Raw genomic sequence first — 19,309 nt, 5'->3', positions numbered from 1 at the left:
TCTTGCTCAAGGACACTTCGGCACAAAGGAGGAGCCGGGTATCAAACCGGGAAACCTTTTTGATTCCGACTCTTGGCCCAGCCATCTGACCACTTGTGCCGCGTGCGTTTTCAGAGCATGTTTATTTTAATGAGCATATATATTTAATGAGCTTATATTTATCGGTATCACAATAACACTTGCAATGTCCTCATGGCCCGACACTGGGCCCCTCTGGCCCAAAATATTGGGAATCGCTGGACTACTTAAAAGCCCCACCTTTGCCAATGACCTCATCATGCTGAACTCGGAGCATCTCAGCAGGTATGACGACATCTTTGACTTCCTCCAGCAGATCAGGGTTCAGGCTTTCCTGAGGCAGCGGTGAAATGGCCTCAGGTTCTTCTATAGAGAGAGGTGAATACATACAGGTCAGGTATGTGTATCCCTGTACTATCTACACTTTACTGATCTCGGCACATTACACAGACCTACTGTATGTATACAGAACACATACCTTAAATATGTTTGAAACAGACTACAGCATTGGTTATCAACCTTTCCACCCTCCAAAAGAATCATATTTGAACTGGGGACCCCCAAAAATAATTATATTTGAACTGGGGACCCCCCACCCTGATAAGCATTTGGAGTGTAGGAGTTGAGGCCTTACGTTTAGTTTGACTCGGTTCCACAGATAAATATTGTGAAAATAGCAGATCTACAAGCTCACAACGCCTCGCAACGCAATGGATTTCCCATAGGCAAATCTTAGATTGCGTCATATAAGAACTGTGTTCCAAAATGTGAAAAGGGTGCCATTTATTCGTAGGCCTTTTACGGCAATCGGACACTGCATTTGTGATTCGAGTCATTTTGTTCCAAAAATGTGGTTTGCTAAATTAGACCTGCTGGTGGCGCTATAACAAGCCAATGTGAAAAAGGTGGCATTTCTTCCTTGGCCTAGTGGGAATATGTGTGCGAAATTTCACGGAAATCGCACACTGCGTTCATGATTTGAGGAGTTTTGTTCAAAACTGACCTATCCTGCAAACTTTGTAAGCCAATGTTAGCCAAGTAGGATGGAATATGAAATATCGGACACATCCATCTTGATCACATGACTATAGAGATACTGTATACCGAGTTGCGTTAATTTTGGACAGAATCTGAAGGAGTAAGAGCAAAACATGTGTTTTACAAAAGTCAGCCTCCTGGTGGCGCTCTGAAAGGCATATGTGAAAAATGCAGGGCAAAGGTTCTTCCTTGGCCTCTAAGGAGTGTGTGTGCAAAGTTTCACGCAGATCGGTGCTGTTATAGGCACATGATTCATATAGTAGTAGTGGTTTCTGTTTATGACTATGAAATGGCTCTGAATGATTTTGATTGAAACGTTTTTAATACAAATGGCATCTAAATGTACACATGTGGTTGTAAGTATGCTTATCGGTGTTGCGAGGATGATGGGGTACCTAGAAAAAAATCTCCCCTCCAAGGGGTACCTGGGCCAAAAAAGTTTGAGAACCTCTGCTTTATGTGACCTGTGGGTGTGCACACACTAGGTTTGATTGACAGCTCCCTCACACTCCTGTTAGTTCTGTTGCAGCTCTAGTGGCAGGTCACCCACGACTCACATAGCCCTGGGTAGGCAACCCGGCCTGGCAGAGATCTGCACTCCGAGGAGCACACTTCTCTAGTGTCATGATATAGGATAGTGGTTAAACAAAAAATGTGGAGTTTCATAAAAAACACCTCATCATATGTAGATAATATCATTAATTGTTATTAAACAGGAAAACAAGTTTTAGTTTCGTGTCAAAAGCTCATGAAATATATATAAAAACAGTATTAATGTCCATTTGGGGATTATTATTGAGCATACAGTAAATAGAGGGGAGTGCCTTTCGCCAGGGTTCCGTTAACATAACCCTGTCGACAACTGCTCTTACCTCCTTCATCCTGGACGCCGAAGGTCTGCTCAAGTCCTTCGAAACCATCTACTCGTCCTTCTTCTGCCTCCGTCTGAACAGTTTGAACAATGTGGAATTGATATGAGCAGGTCAGTGATGATGACAAACAAACCCTTTCCTCTAACACAAATAAATGTTCAGTGAAAGTGAAACGAAATTTCAGAAACGTTTCAAACATCAATGATATACAAAGTGGAATTAGATATAAAAAAGAAATACCTGCTTATCTTGAGGAATCACCATGTCTAGGGACTCTCCCTGAAGTGCCTGGTCTTTCAGTCTCTTTCTGCATCTGAGTAGACATTTTGAGAGAGAAAAAAAACATCTCAACTATTGTTTAGTTAAATGATTAAGGAAAAAGGTTTAATATTTCTCAATACAAATTCTAATTGAGACGAGAGAGATTGTAGCACTGCACCTGAAAAGACAATACAATGTGATGATTGCACTCGAAGCCACAACAACCGAAGCCACAATGGTAAGGATGACTACTCCCTCTTTCACCTTTTGAACGGCTGAGGTCATACAAGCAAAGTTGCACCATAAAATCATATGAAAGAGAAATATGTATATAGAAAAGTGAAAATAAATGTTTCCTCAAAGCAGCTCAGTGCAGTACAGTACTTACGGCTCACAATTACACTAGCAAATGTAGTCTTGGTCTCATTCAGATGATTTGCTGTACAGATGTACCTTCCAGAATGTTCAGTTGTCACCATTGGGATGACGAGCGTGGCTGTCTGATTGCCACTCATCAGTGGGGTGTCGGATCCAACTACAGTCCAAATGACATTCGATGGAGGGGAGCTTTGGGCCTCACAGGTAATGTTCAGCGTACCACCTTCTTTCACTTTGGTTTCACCAATTATTCTGGGATGTTTCAGTCCTAGTGGCACAACAAACACAAATGTGTTAAAAAACATAGTGTTAAAACGTGTTAAAGTGTTAATAAAACTCCGAGTTTTTACAAATGTAACAAGACGGGTTCATTTGGTTATTTGTTCACACTTTAGTTAAATTACAATATAAAAGTAACAATAGTTCATACCTTTGACTTTGATGGGCTTTTTCAAGTGAGTCCTTATTATATGACGGTGACCGTTAACTCCAACTTGAAAGGATCCAGACATGTTGGGGCTGAGGTCATTGATGAGGATACTGCAGTTCTTTTTGGTAAGGTCTGGCTCCAAGAGGAACACTAGACCCCTGAACTGGCCTTTACCTGCATTGACATCCTCAGAGTCGAAAATGACGTCATCCTCCCCACAGACAGGTGCAGATTCACACTTCATCAGTACTATAGACTCGGGATTGAATGCATCACCATGAGTGAAAGTACAGCCAATTATAACACTGGTCCCAGGTACAGCTGTTATGGAGTCTTCATTGTCGTAGATGATTTTTTCAACAGCACCATAATCAGTATCTGTTTAAAACAAAGACAATACTGTAAGCAAATATCTTTAAATTATATCATTTTCTTTTCTTATTTTGTAAAAATATTTCATGATTAATTGTGAGATAGTTCAAACCAAAACATTTAAAAACTTTGTATATCAGAACATAACTAAATGACAACAACACAATATACAATAAAGATTAGCCTACCTCTTGTGCCAGTTATCACATCAGCATAGAGCAGCAATTGCATTACGATGAGAACCAGATTCATCATTTTTCTACTGTAGTTCCACAGTCCACCGTGTTCCTTTAAAAAGCACATAAATATTCTGTAATGAATTCATACTTATTACCTGGGGAAACTCACATACATCATTTTCTGTTGTGATCTTATAGGCTATGAAGAATAACAAAACAGATATTGCTTTTTTACTATTGCTGTTAAATAAAGCAATTAGGACATGTTATCATAGGTGCAATTGTGGATATACATTAATATAATTTCCATATTCCACATTCTATGAGAGGTCGCTTTTGCTAGGTGCTAGTGAAGATGTCAAATATGTTTTGAAATTGAGATGTAATTGAGGGTTGTTGTTTTGGTCAGGGACCACCTTGTATGATAAGTTGACCTAACAGTTTTAGTTTTGTTCTCATAAAATATCAAATCAGAACCGAATGAAGACCGTCATGGGTGAAATGTTTTTGAATCAAGCATGGGAGAGCAATACTGTGTGCGGAAATGACCTTGCTTTACTTAAAATCAGTTATTCAACCTGAAACATTGTGCCTATTGTGGGACATACAGTAGGCCTCCATGTCGGAACAAGCCAAGCCATCTGACAAGAGCCAGAACGAACCAGGGCAAAGGGAAATGCTAAGCTGCCCCCCCCACCACCTCCCCACCCCCCAACCATCCGTCCTTTTCTTGCAATTATGCCTGAACTGCACCTGTCTATACTGTACCTAATCTGCTGTATATAGAATATACTGTGAAGTTGTTTACACAAAGTTAGGTGGCATCTGCTGAAGAAAAAAATGCTGTTGGTGTATACAATATACCAAGTTATTTTTCATGCACATGTACATTTGATGATGCTCATTTTGCTCTTTTTTGCACTCTTTCTTTTCTATAAATCTTTTTACGATTTCTAACATTATTCTGTTGTTATATGCTGCTGCATTGTCTGAAGGAAGCCAAACCAAAATACGTTTTACTCTTATGTGTATCAGAGTGTTTTAGGGAAGGCTCAGACAGCATTCCTGTGTTAGCTGATAAGTGAGCGGGGTTGTAGGGTTTGAGACCTTGGTCGACCATGTTCTCTCCATTACTAACACACACACACACACACACACACACACACACACACACACACACACACACACACACACACACACACACACACACACACACACACACACACACACACACACACACACACACACACACATACAGTAGGCCTCCATGTCGGAACAAGCCAAGCCATCTGACAAGAGCCAGAACGAACCAGGGCAAAGGGAAATGCTAAGCTGCCCCCCCCACCACCTCCCCACCCCCCAACCATCCGTCCTTTTCTTGCAATTATCCCTCTCCCCCCTCTCTCTTCTCTCTCAAAAGTGGAATAAAACAATCAAAACAAAACAATGTATGTACAATTAAATAAGGTGTGTTCTCTCTCTCTCTGTGTTCTATCTCTCAGTGGTTCTCAACCTTTTCAGGCTGCGACCCCCAACAATAATCATATTTGAACTCAGGGACCCCCCCACCCTGACAAGCACTTGGAATTGTAGGAGTTGAGGCATTGCATTTAGATTTGTCTCGGTAAGGTTCCACACTTAAATATAGTGAAAATATGTATCATAATGTTTGCCTCTTTCTTATATTATTTGACAATTTGGCCAATGTTTGACCAGTTTTTATTATAGTTTGTTGATTACTTTTGATTTTTTTTAGGTTATTTGTTGTATTTGTATTAAGGACCACATGGTCAACGTTATGATGTAAATAACAGCAATTAAATGCAGTGCATGTAAACAATAATGCACGGCTAATGACGCAAAGTAAAAAACTGACCAAGTAAAGTTAGCTGTCTGCCGCCCCACCTCTCTCTCTCTCTCTCTCTCTCTCTCTGCGTAGGGGACAGTGACTAACAAAACGCTCGCCCCAAAACACAATCGCCCCGGGGCAAACCCGCAGGTATACACCTGGTATTCCTAAACTTAACCTCAGTAAACGATGCCTAACCCTAACCTTATTCGTAAACGTAACCCCGGTTAAACTATGCCTAACCATAACTTATTCCTAACCTTATCCTCAGTAAAACAAATACAAGAATCATTATAATTTGTGTGCATGGGGATCTCATCTTAAACAAGCTTAGTGCTTAATGAGCTTTCCAGTTTAGTAGACCTTGTATTGTGAATTTGTACTTCCATGTACTGTTATGTACTGTCATGTACTGTTCTCATGTCTTACTAAATAAAGTAGGCTACATCAATCAATCAATCAATCAGAATAAGAACCGCTGGTCCGCGGAACAATGGGGGTGAGCGTGTTTTGGGGCGAGTCTTCCGGTTACCAGCAGGTTACGGTATGGGGCACAATTGACAGGTACTGTGATGTCGGTGCGGGATAATTAATTACTAGAATTTAATGTCATCCCGACACTTTACCATATTACTTCATGCACATTCAGGAAATCTCAGATTGTGAATACTTAGAGAAGACATATTTTTATTTACATTATAATGAAATCAATTTATATATTTTTCATAATTTCTTTCTCAAATCAAAACATTGCCAGGGACATGGACAAGTCTTGCCACGGACAACATGTTCCGTGTACGGACATGTTGGTGATGGTGACTATAGGCCTAGAAGACAGTCCTGAAGATGCATGGGACGTTTGTCCCTTGCACGAACAGAATTTTGTCAAATGTTTGTACAGTATAGTTCATTTTAAACCCCATATTCCTAAGAGCAGACAAAGTGTCCTTTTAGATCCTTAGCAGATCCTTTCATGACAAAGTGGATACAGTGCTCAACCACACAAGCAATTACACCAAATATCACATGAATAATAATAGTGACCTGTCAAGAGACACTTTGATGGACCGGACCAAAGAAACGGCTGTAGTCTATTAGGCTAAAAAGCAATGGTTGAAAATAAACCATATAGGCCTCCTATCCTGAACGTATACAATATATATATTATATATATATATATACCTATGGAAATGTCCATATTGTTCATAGCAGATTAATAACAAAATGTGCTGAATTAATAAGGCCTACCTGAAATCAGTTTCGTGTCTTCTCGTTGGCTTGGAGGGAAGAAAATGAAGTCTCTTGATGACATGAAAAGTCTGAGGAATCCGTTGACTGCAGTGACTGGTGCATGGTACGTTAGATAAGAAAAGAAACATAAAAACAGTTGTCCAGGTGCTGTCACAATACATGCTATTGTGTGCGTGTGAGAGAGAGAAGCGAGGATCTTGGAACATGGAGTTAACTGCTGGATGTGGTTCACAAATACATTATTTGTAAACCACATTATCTGAAAGTTTTTGTTTACAATCAATTATTTGAAATAACTGATTGTAAACAAAAACTTTGACTTTTAGGCTCAATGAGTCAGTTATTGTTGTGTGAGAACATTATAAACTGTCACTATATACTTCTCCTTAAATCCTTACTGGCAATTAACATTATTGCCTTCACCTGCATTAACCATCAACATGTGTCATGTGAAAAAGGTCCATTAAATTGCAACAGACATGAGATTGTGAGATAATTGTGAGATCTAGTGCAGGGCTGGGCAACTTTGATGATGGAGAGGGCCACTATGTTTCCACACTCACTTCAGAGGGACACATTGCATACTGTCTCTCTTTACTTCATTTCCTTTTTTCGTAAATTAATGCCCCTACTTTGCCATATGCCACACAAAAGTAGCAAAAATAGCCGATCTACAAGCTAAAAACGTCGAGCATTTTGAGCTTGTAGATCTGCTATTTTTGCTATTTTTTCATTGGAATCCTGATTTTCTTTTGCTATTTTTTTATTGGAATCCTGAAAAGTAACTTTTTATTTAATTTCAAATGCATTTAGTTATACTTACGTTAACTTTATGAACTTAAACATACATTGGACAAAAAGACAATAGAATTTGTATTACTTGAAAAAGACTAATAGAATCTTCACTATTTTGGAATCATGTAGAATCTTTTGATTGAGCTTGTGTGCACAGTCAGCACTGTTGTAGCTGAGGTTGTGTAACCGTGTGGTATACCTGTGTCACCTCTGCTGCAGTAACCTAGAGGGGAGGAGTGGGATTATAAAATTGTATTTTTTATCATCCCATTTATTTATGTATTTATGAATTATATTATTACAATTCCGTTTTCCAGATGAGCATAACAACATAAGAGAGCCACTCTTTGGGAAGTGGGTTAGAGTACTGTTAGATTTCTTAAGGGATATAGGAGTGTTTAATTTCATAGATGGATTGATAGATGGATAGATGGATGGATGGCTTGGATAGTTAGTTCAGGGCAGGCCATGGTATGTGTGACTGTATTTGAGATATTTTGGCTGATTCACACTCCGGAGCAGAAGGTGGCGGTGATGCACCAAGCTGGATGCCAACAACAACGGATGTAAAACCAGAAGAACACGTGGTACCAGCGTTGCCATGTCGGCTTATTATAAGCGACTTTGGCCTTATTTTTCTGTAAAGTTGCTTGTAAATATTGGTAGTTGCGGGTTGCGTTTTTTGGGGCTTGTTTCTAAAGTGTAGTTACTTATTTGGGCTCGTTTACTAATGTTGTGTAAACCAGTGATTCTGTTCTGAAACATTTTCAAGTCCAGGAGGACCCCCAAATCAATGTATTTGTCTCTGCGGACCCCCATCTGAAAAAAAATTATGCCAGGGACGCCCAAGATTTGTGTTGTTAAAATGTTTTTAAAATATTGCTAATTAAAAGATTATTTGTGATTTGTTATTTGTTGTGAGCTTGTAGATCGGCTATTTTCGAATAGCCACATTACTAAGTTGCTTCTTTTGGGCTTGTTTTCTTAGACCTGGTTGCTTATTTCTGTCACAACATGTGGCAACACTCCTGGGTAGTGCACAATCTGCAATGCACATGCGCTCCTTCCTTACACGCGAAATAGACAGTATGGCTGATAAAGCAGCGGAGCTCGTGTTGGACAGAACACAGGTAATATATATTAAACGATCACTTTTTAGATTACAGCCGAAATAGTACCCGTTTAATAGTAGCTGATCTTATAGTCGTTACTAGATAGTGACAGATGTTAGTATCCACTGTCTGCAGTGCCTAGACATAGATAATGTTAGCCTTAGCCGGTTAGCTTGCAGAGCGCTGTTGCCACGAGCAGCTCTCAGTGGTGGAAAAAGTACTCACATTTTTGTCAACTCTAGTTCCAAATGCAAATTAAGCTGATATAATTGTGCTTTGATTTTGTAGCATTTTCTTTTTTTCCCCTCACGATTGTCAAGAAAGTTGGGAAGCCAACCCTCTGTCATTCGGTCTGATCACAACATTTGGTGTTTCAATAAAGTATATAATGTGATGGCATAGGTGTTGTTATTGACATATCCTTGGGTTGAATTACTCTTAACATTTCTTAGGTTAGTATTCATTTTTTAAAGTTGACCAATTCACTTTTTATATTCGTGCAGAAACAGAAATACGTGCAGCGGTGGCCTAGTGGTTAGAGGGGCGGCCTTGATACCGGAAGGTCCCTAGTTCGATTCCCCAATTCATCACATCAATCATGAATCACCGCTGAATAGCCCTTGAGCAAGGCTTCCATGCAGGGTCCGGCTGGAAACAAGCTTCGTGCTTAGTCCGACACCCTGGGTAAACAACAAACTTTGCTTTGCTTTGTTAATGACACACCTACAATGTATGTAGGCGTGTGGACACAAAATAAGTGGTCCCAGATTTAATCATAGGTGACAGAAAGTTTTGCTGGCAATAGTGAGGAAAACTGTATACGCTACTACAAGATGTTGGCCACTCTCAGACTTCACAACCTTATGTTATACAGGGAACAAAGAGGATTAAGTAAGTAGTTAAGTAAGTACCCTCAGACTTGGAACCCCAGGTGAACACAGTGAACTGCAGTAGAATAGAACACTAGCAATAAGTCCAGTGATCCTGGACTGCACTAACACAGAGTAAATAGGGTGGTTGACTAGAGCGATAACAACACTCTCTTCGTCATAAATACAAAAAAGACAGAAGAGATAATTTTCGTTGCACCATCAGAGATCCACAGTTCCCCTATTACTATTCATGGTGAACAAATCAATCAGGTATGCTCATACACCTAGGAGTAGTAATAGACCATCTGCTGTCATGTAAAGATCACATTGAAGCTGTGGATAGGAAAACAAGGTACTTATTTGCTTTCTTCGCCGTCTAAGATCTTTTGGTGCAAGTAGACGGATTCTTCTCATGTTTTTCACTCCTGTGATTATGAGTGTTCTTCAGTACTGTAGTACCACCTGGTATGGATGTTTATTTGTTGCCTTAAAGTCACAACCGTTGCAACAACTGAACATTTGTTCAAAGCAAGGAATATCACTTCAAACACTAGCCATGTTTGAAATGGGGAATATAGGTTGCTACCTTCAAAAGCAAAATTCAATAAGGTCAGACTACAGAAGTCCTTTGTTCATCAGTCAATTTTGAGGCTAAATTTAGAATCTGGCCAGGGGTAAGCAGAACAGTGGACATCATTGCTCTTGTCTTCATGGTGTTATGTATGTATGTAATTAATTTGTTTTTGTTTGTGTTGTACAAGGCTGATGTGTCGCAAGTAGGGGTGTGCCGATACACTAATTTCACGAAACGATACGATACGATATTCGGCTCACAACTTCGATACGATTTCGATACGATACGATACGCACTTTTTTTATTATGAAAATATATGGAGGAGAAAAAAAGAAAATGCAAACAAATAATTCTGTTTTTGCATTATTCAGACATGCAAACTTGTAGCTTTTCAGCTACAATAGCCGTTTTGAATCCAAATAGTATGACACCTGACCCGAAAAAAAAAAACATGTTGTCACTCTTTTCACTTCGGGGCCGTTTGCATGCCTGATTATTATGATTGTGTAAAAAAAAAAAAAAAAAAAAAAAAATTTTTTTTTTTTTTCAAAAACGATATTTTTTTTTCCCAAAACGATACATATCGTCGCGAAAACGTATCGCGATATATCGCGGGACGATGTATCGGCACACCCCTAGTCGCAAGACAAATTATAGTGAAACATGACATTAAAGTAGTTTCGTAATACTGTAGGTTGGGTACAGCATACCAGAGTTGAGAACCAAGTAGGAACTGCAGTAGAAACCCATTGGACCAACATTTTAGGAGCAAGCAATGACTGGATGTTAAGTAAACCAACATGGCTGGCATGTGTGTACTCCACAGGTACCTGTCATGGGCCCTGGACACCAACCAGGAGGAGAGAGACAAGGGAAAGACGGTGGAGGTCGGCAGAGCCTACTTTGAGACTGAGAAAAAGCATTTCACCATCCTGGATGCCCCGGGGCACAAGAGCTTCGTCCCTAACATGATTGGTGGAGCATCTCAAGCAGACTTGGCTGTCCTGGTGAGAAACGCAGGCACTCAATTGTAGGGATCCCATTTCTGCCATCTGTTCCATATGTTTCACCATAGATAAACATGACATGAACATTTAAGAGAAAAATATAGGAAATTCTGTTTTATATTTCTTGTCTAGTTCATCACTGATATAAAGTTAATTGGATGATAACAATTGAGTGCAAATATTTAGTGTAGATTTTACTTTAATTTAGCCAATACATTTGACCACTTTAGCAAAACCCAGTGTCAGTCATAGCAGACATAAAAAATAAGTGAAATAAAATGTGTCAATGACATACCCGTAATTAATTGTGAAGCTAAATGTGAATTATTTGATTATACACAGTTAATCATGTACACACACACACACACACACACACACACACACACACACACACACACACACACACACACACACACACACACACACACACACACACACACACCCGTCAAAGCACATTTCACATTGTATGTATTTGAGAAATGAATGGATATTGTGGGGCTAATGAATGGATTAATTACTGGACTTTTTCTATCTGCACTGCGAATATGTTTTCATTTCATTTCTATTATTTCCTGTTAATTCCTGTTAATTCCTATTGAAAGTTTCTGCCTTTAATATTCCCGGAACTCTTGTGGCATTCAGCCATTCAACACTCTTTGCTGAATGTCCTGACAGTTGCAGGTTCAATGCAAGCGGCGGCCCCTGAAATGTTGGCAGTGACTGCTTTTGTGTAGGGAACAAAACAAAAGAGAACACTGTAACGGCAGCTTACAGCTGACATGTACTGCTGTTTGTTTTTAATACTTAAAGGTAGGGTAAGTGATAAGTGATATATATTTTTTGTTAAAAAGGTTAAAGTACTATATTCGGATCAGTAATCATTGCTACAGAGTGTTAGTTCAGTCACAGGGGTCTCTCCAGCTCCTTAGTAAACAGAATATAGTACATTTTCAGGTAGGTGACAAAATTTAAGCCAATCAGGAGAGAGCACTGAAAATGCATTTTCTGTTTGGGAGACTCCTTTTATTGAACAAACACTATAGCAATGAGTACTATCAGAATATAGAGCTATTTAACACTTATTTTAACCAAAGTAAATCACTTACACTACCTTTAATTTAGCACCAAACTACACACGTAATTGCAAAAACGGCAACTCTAAATAGCATCATAAAATCATACTACAGAAGATGATAATGCCACTTTAAAATTGATGATAAAACAGCGTCTCAAATCATATAATTTCATTCGTTGACAGGTGAGGTATATTATCATATACCATGGCTGTGAAGTCTGTACAGTTCTATACCACTTTGCGGCTCTGAAATAAAAAATAAACAAATAGGGTTGGCTATAAATTATACAAACATTAAAAGGGAATGACACATTTTCTCTCCACAAAACCGAATATATTATATTTGGGTCCCAACCTAAGCTGCATAAATTGGTTTCACCATGCATTGACCTCGGGGGTCCACACTTTCGCTGCTAAAACCTCAACCAGCTATCTAGGATGTTAACTGGACACTGGGCTGAGTGGTGAATCGATGGCTCTCAAGACCATGAGTTGGGGGAACGGTAGAAGAACATTTCTGGCAAGAAAAGCTCCCTTTTTAGACTCTGTTAGCCTTCGTCTTTTAGCCCCTTGTTCTTTGTTGCTTTGACTATGCAATCTGTTCTTGGTATGGTGGTCTGACCAAAGTCTTAAAGGAGAATCTGCAGGTTTCCCAAAACAAACTTATGTACGACTTAGGCCAGCTGTAGCCTCTAGAGGGCACAGCTGGCCTGGCTCCCCCTGAAAGCTAGGTTTGTCCAACTCCAGCCCAATATGATCCATAACATATACACTCACAGACAGGGCCCCTGAGTATGTTCTCGATTTCTTTCGTAGAAGTGGTGATGTGTTTGCCCTAATACCAGAGCCAGCATTGCATATCTGTACCCGCCCAAGTGCAGGACAAATTTGGGTAAATGCCTTTAGATACAGTGGAACAGTTAATTAGAAACATGCTACCACTGTCCGTAAAGAGCATCAATAGTCATAACTTGTTTAGGAAAAAGGTCAAATCATGGCTTCTAGATAGTGTTGCAGATTAGTACCGTTGTCTGTTTAATTTATTTATGTATGCTGTTAATAAGATCTTAGTTTTATAGGTCGCAACATACCAAGAGACCAGTCATGAATGATCACATATGATAAATATATGTCCTGTCTTTTCTTGGTTCTTGTCAGGTGATCTCAGCCAGAAAGGGGGAATTTGAGACAGGCTTTGAGAAAGGCGGCCAGACCCGGGAGCACGCCATGCTGGCCAAGACAGCTGGAGTCAAACACCTCATTGTCCTGGTCAACAAGATGGATGACCCCACTGTCAACTGGAGCCTGGAAAGGTGAACACTGCACATACAAGTCACACTTTACCTGTACAACACATCTCATACAAAAACATATGCATGTACTGCACAATAAATACATAGAAAAATACATACCTTATGTGTGTACTGTACAAAACGTGAACACAAATAGTAGAAATGTTCATATAAAAATAAACATACAAAGACAGGGATTGGGGACAAAGGGCTCAGGTAACTGATGCTATTAAAAATCCAATAAAGATTAAAACATCTTTTCATCTCCACCCGCAGATATGAGGAGTGTAAAGAGAAACTGGTGCAGTTTCTTAAAAAAGTGGGTTTCAACCCCAAAAAGGACATCTACTTCATGCCTTGTTCTGGACTCACAGGGGCCAACCTCAAAGATCCTGTGACAGAATGCCCCTGGTACACGTAAGTAACGAGCTGTGGGAAATTGAGTTGCAGTTCAACTTAAAAGAATAATATGATACAGTGTGGTCTGTATTACTCACTAGTAGTGATATCCATGCATGGAGCTTCATGCAGAGTCCCATGTTTGGAGAGATTCCAGTTTTGGCAGACAGAAAAGTTCTGCAGAAAACAGGGTCAGTTAATAAAACCAGTTTAACAAGTAAAACATTGTTTGACATAACAAATAATAATGCAAAAAATGTACCAAAGAATATCTCAATTACATCTACTGTATATTACTGCTCTTTCTCGTTACCTTCAACTATTTTCTTATTGAAGAATATCAGTCAAGAAACAAAATAGTTTCAAGATGTAGTATTGGACTGTAACAAAAAATAGCGTCTGTAACAGATAATCTTTTTAAAATTCTGTTGTAGTAGATGGTTAAAACGTATTTGTGTGTTGTTTAAAATGTATTCGTTAAATAATGTAAATTATGTAGTGGAATAAAATGATATGTTGACCAATTTAATCTTCTATTGAGATGTTTAGATCCTGTTGTAGAGTAGGACCACTACTGGTTGACAAGTGCTTCTGTCAAAATAAGATTTCTCCTCTGAATCCAGCAGGTGTGCTCTATTAGCTCAGTTGAACTCTGTCTCTATAGTTGGGGTGGGACTTCAACAGTTGGACCAATGGAAAAGCACTTTTCACACTGCCAGTGTTAACTGGACTTTGATCAAATTCGGTTTCTCTTTCAGGGGCTTGCCCTTCATCCCCCACCTGGACAGTTTGCCAAGCTTCTGCAGATCCAATGATGGCCCAATCCGACTACCTATTGTAGACAAATACAAGGTAAGCAGTCAAAGGCAGGGGGACACTGGAAGGTATGGAGAAAGGAAAAGAGGAAATCTTTTTAAATGAGCTGAGGCAGGGTTTGAGACCAGGACAATTTCTAGGGAAGTCAGGGTGGGTGTATTGTGTCCTTAGATTTATAGTAGGCATGAAACTTGAAGCAAATGGTTATTTTTATTCAGATTTATTTTCAACTGTTTTGCATTTTCTAAATGTGCATCTTTTCAGTCTTGCTTTGCGTCATCTAAAGATAATGCAGTGTTGAGGCCTTGGGTACCCTTCTAAGATGCATGCATCCACACACGAACGCACGCGTGCACACACACACACACACACACACACGCACACACACGCACACGCGCACGCACACACTCACACACACACACACACACACAAACTGAAACACAGCACCTAGTTTCCTCTCTAGGATCATTTAGTTTCTTGGCACAGATGTAGTACGTAGGCATTGATTTGGAAGGAGCACAACACAGATATTTTTTAGAGCTTCCTCATTTATCGCCACATTATTCCTCTGCCCATCTCTCTCATCTCTCTTTTACACCATTTCCCCCCCTCGCTCTCTCCTCCTCCTCTTTTCTCATGTCTCTTACAGTGATACACAAGTAATTGAAAAAATGACATATTTATGCTATTTGTAATGGTTTTGCAGACAGCTACCTACAGTATAAAACAAGGAATTCTGTTCTGCAGAGTCCATGACGTTACAGTATAATGCATTACAATTACAGACAAAAGCATGACATTGCTTTGGCACGTGGAGCTACTGAAGAATTCAACATTTGACTTGATGCAGGAGCAGGACTACAGCACAAAGTACATGGAACTATAGGACGCATCTTAGAGCAGCAGGACATTGCAGAGAGTGCATTAAAGACAGACTGTCACCTTACACGAGAAAACAGACATCGGTTGTCGTCACTTAATATTCAGGAGGTAGATGACTTTGTGTCTGTGTGATGTGTCAAATGTATTGCTGTTTTAGGTAAGGTAGCAAGTTCTAACTTGTATGTAAGTTCTATGTTCTAATTGGTTATTGCCCTTTGTAGAAAAAAAGTGTAACCTCAAGTTTTAGGGAGATTTTCTATTTATTTTCCTCTCTCCTCTTCTGATTATACAAGGGGTTCCGGTGAAAGGGTCTTGATGAGACTACTAAAGGAGTCGGTATACTCATAAAGAAATATAACATTTTGAGGAAAAAGTCCTGTTCAGAACAACAGAAAAACAATAACATGCAGTGTTTTGTGTTTTTGTAGTGTGGTGACTGTGCAAGCCACCAGGCAGAACTTTGTGTTGTGCCATTTCTTATCCTTCAACCTCCCCCTGTCAGCAGTTGGTACAGTTTGTTACATTGCAGTTGTAGCTGGAGGTTCATTCATTCATGCAGTTCATTCATAGCTCTGCAACCACAGTGTTGTGACTGCAGAGTTAAAGTATATTAAAGATCTCTATGGTTGTGATTAGCAATGATTACTCTTGAGTGAGGAGATGCTGATCTCGTTCAAGCCTGCTAAGATGTCCTCGATCGATGATCGATCACATAGAGATTTGAAGGATTTTCTTTTTTTTGCTAAAAAACAAATAATCCCTTGGTATCTTGACTTGATATTAATAATGATAACAGCTTGAATTTATATAGCGCCTTTCATAAACCCAAGGACGCTTTACATCAAAAACAATGAACAACCACCAAACAAAACAACAACCAACTATTTGCCATAAGCCTGAGAGAATAGTTATACTGTGAGTGACTATGTTTGAGTTAACAGGCTGCCAAGGTCACTCATTCAGTACACTGTTAAACTGCCCTCCACAGTGCAGCAGGTTGTCATGGTGATGTAGGAATGTTATGTTGATCTACTGGGCACGTTGTTGCTTATTACCACAGAAGTGGCATAACTATTTTAGTGAACCTATTTTACTATGCTTCGGTAAGAGACTGTAAGAGACTTCAAAGTCATTGTAAAGGGAATTTGTATGGTACTTTGACACACTGCATTGGCTCATTCAAAGTCGATTTTCTGAAATGTATATCCAGTGTATATAGACAGACATAAATATGAGATCGCTTTGGTTCTACATTGACGTGTGTGTGTGTGTGTGTGTGTGTGTGTGTGTGTGTGTGTGTGTGTGTGTGTGTGTGTGTGTGTGTGCGCGCGCGCAGGACATACATGGGTACAGTTGTGTTGGGGAAACTGGAGTCGGGATGAATCAGCAAAGCCCAGCAGCTGATGATGATGCCAAACAGGGTAAGAGTTTCCTGTAAACCAATAGCACTATAGCTCATAGAAGGACTGTAAATGTATGGCTAAAATGATAGATGGTATATTATTATTCATAATTATTATTATTTGGCCGCATTGTGGCCCGTCTTTATTAGAGAGCATCAAATAATCCCTAAAATATAATGTAAAAAATCTGCTCAGCAGAGTTTGTCTATATAAGGTGTTGCAGTGTTTCTTTTGGCCGATACAACTTCATGATGCATTAGCCTACACATGGAGTTCACACACTCGGTGGCCGCTGGATGATAACAGCGATTAACTGGACACAGCGAGTGTCCAGTTAATCCATTTTTCCTGAGCCCATAATAAACCTTTTTTCTAACTATTGTGGTGGTGTTAATCTGTTCAGAAATTATGTACATTTTTGTCACAGGCCACACCCAGTGTCTCACTCCCTTTCGTCCAATTGGTGGTTAATCAGTTCTTCCTTGGCCCCGGACTAAACTTTCCACCAAGTTTTGTGCAAATTCGTTCATAAATGCTTGTGATAGCCTGTTAACTCTTTCACTGCCAGACTTATTTTTTTTATCCTTTTAACTGGTCACAGAAAATGTATATTCATTATGATCGCTTGTCCGATCGTTTATAAATACACACGCTATGTGTGTGCTTGCCCAGAGGAAAAAAACTACAAACTACAACTCGAGATAGAAGTGTTTTAATGAAAAAGTTAAACAGGAAATGGACGCAGGCGGAAATCTTCAGATGACGTGAGTGGAAAGTGAACCTGAGCACTCGGTTGACAGAGAACAGCGCAATCTTTTATAAAACCACAAAAACAACGTTAATTACATCCTTGGCAGGGAATGAGTTTATAGGATAGACAAATGATCAAACAGGAATTAAAACATGACCACGTTGGTGGAGGTAATGAACCTCCTTACGTTCCTACCTTTTTGTGGTAACGGCAGAAATACCCTTTTAAAACACTCAGCTGTGTATTTGGCTGTGAGTGACCATGTCACTATTATAAGCCACTCTGTCTGCCCAAAATGTGCAATCGCAAACAAGGTCACATCAGGGATTAACATGCTTGTTTGACATCAATTCAGTCATTGTCTTTCACACCCTTGGCTGTTTGATATTGATCGAGAGGACATCTACAGATAGAAGCTGCTGTTGTCTCTCTTCTCATCATTATGTGTGTCTTCTAGCACGTGGTGGAGGTGCTGAGCATCCTGAGTGACGACGTGGAGACGGACGACGCTACTCCCGGGGAGAACCTGAAGCTGAGGCTGAAGGGCATCGAGGAGGAGGAGATCCTGCCCGGCTTCCTCCTCTGTAACGCTGAGGACCTCTGTCACACTGGACGCACCTTTGACGCACAGGTGCACCATTTTAAAGGAATATAAAACGGCTGTAATGTTTTGATGGAATGAAAGGCTGATCTCATGATCACATGATCAGTCACCACTGTACTGTATGTTGTATGACCTGCACTGTTCATATTCACTTCATTCATTAACATTCTCCTTTTATTTCAGATTGTCATCATTGAACACAAATCGATCATATGCCCCGGTTACCATGCAGTCCTCCACATTCACACTTGCATTGAAGAAATACAAATCATGGTAAGTCATTTGAGCTTTTGCTAATATTTTTCTTCTGTTAACTGCAACTTTCTAAATGTTATGTCATGTACTGTATGATTTGGTTATGTCATGGCTATGGAAAAGAAACAACCAATCTCTTATTCTCTTACCCTCCTTACACGTAAACTGTGGATTATATAGAGGATATGCGCATGCTTAAAGTAAATGGCACATCGAGTGGCAAAGAAACATGCAAAATGAGTTTAACATTGTTTAATGTTGTTTAATGCAATCAGATATGACTTTTCTGTTTGGATGCATGGGCTGTCAAGGCCAGAAAGTATTTTTTTGACACTCAGTAGGCATTCCTGCATAACTTCCGGGTTTGATGATGATGTCACACGCATATCCTCTATTGCTTAAAATTCACTGAATAAAGTTAAATACACGGTTATCATATTGTTGTTGGCCACAATAAGTAGATCATTATCTCCACCAGGCCGGACGGTCAAAGGTTATGTTTTTGCCTCCGTCCGTCCGTTAGAAAAGCACAGTTATGTCAGGTCATCATTGGCAAAAAGAATTCCATATTAATTTGTTGCATCCCTGCTACAAAATACTTTGCACTCGTCTTCAACTCTCTTCCATTCCCCACTCACAACCCTCTCCCAGGCCTTAATCTGTCTCGTGGATAAGAAGACGGGGGAGAAGAGTAAGACACGGCCCAGGTTTGTGAAGCAGGACCAGGTGTGTATCGCCAGGCTGCAAGCAGCAGGAACCATCTGTATGGAGACCTTTAAAGACTTCCCTCAGATGGGACGCTTCACACTCAGAGACGAAGGTTA

The 19,309-nt window shown here is 39.8% G+C and overlaps 1 protein-coding gene and 1 long non-coding RNA gene across 2 annotated transcripts in view; one reads left to right on the top strand and one right to left on the bottom strand.

The window, feature by feature from the left end:
• LOC311060685 overlaps window positions 1–18,077 on the bottom strand; it is a 30,428-nt gene extending 12,351 nt beyond the window's left edge. The window contains exon 1 of the long non-coding RNA XR_014602301.1: window positions 17,822–18,077. This is a non-coding gene — a long non-coding RNA (uncharacterized lncRNA). The remainder of the gene's footprint in view (window positions 1–17,821) is intronic.
• On the top strand, window positions 8,516–18,251 carry LOC311060684 (eukaryotic peptide chain release factor GTP-binding subunit ERF3A-like). The gene is made up of 7 exons (XM_084078964.1): window positions 8,516–8,573; window positions 10,828–11,008; window positions 13,242–13,396; window positions 13,652–13,792; window positions 14,533–14,626; window positions 16,809–16,893; window positions 18,084–18,251. Exons 2-7 carry the CDS (start codon window positions 10,970–10,972, stop codon window positions 18,113–18,115), a joined length of 546 nt encoding a protein of 181 aa, XP_083935090.1. The 5' UTR covers window positions 8,516–8,573; window positions 10,828–10,969; the 3' UTR covers window positions 18,116–18,251.
• Window positions 18,252–19,309: the final 1,058 nt, after the last annotated feature.

Source organism: Gymnoscopelus microlampas (assembly GCF_963454915.1).
Source record: "Gymnoscopelus microlampas genome assembly, chromosome: 14".
NCBI classification, from domain to species: domain Eukaryota; kingdom Metazoa; phylum Chordata; class Actinopteri; order Myctophiformes; family Myctophidae; genus Gymnoscopelus; species Gymnoscopelus microlampas.
This window is presented reverse-complemented; position numbering and strand designations above follow the sequence as displayed.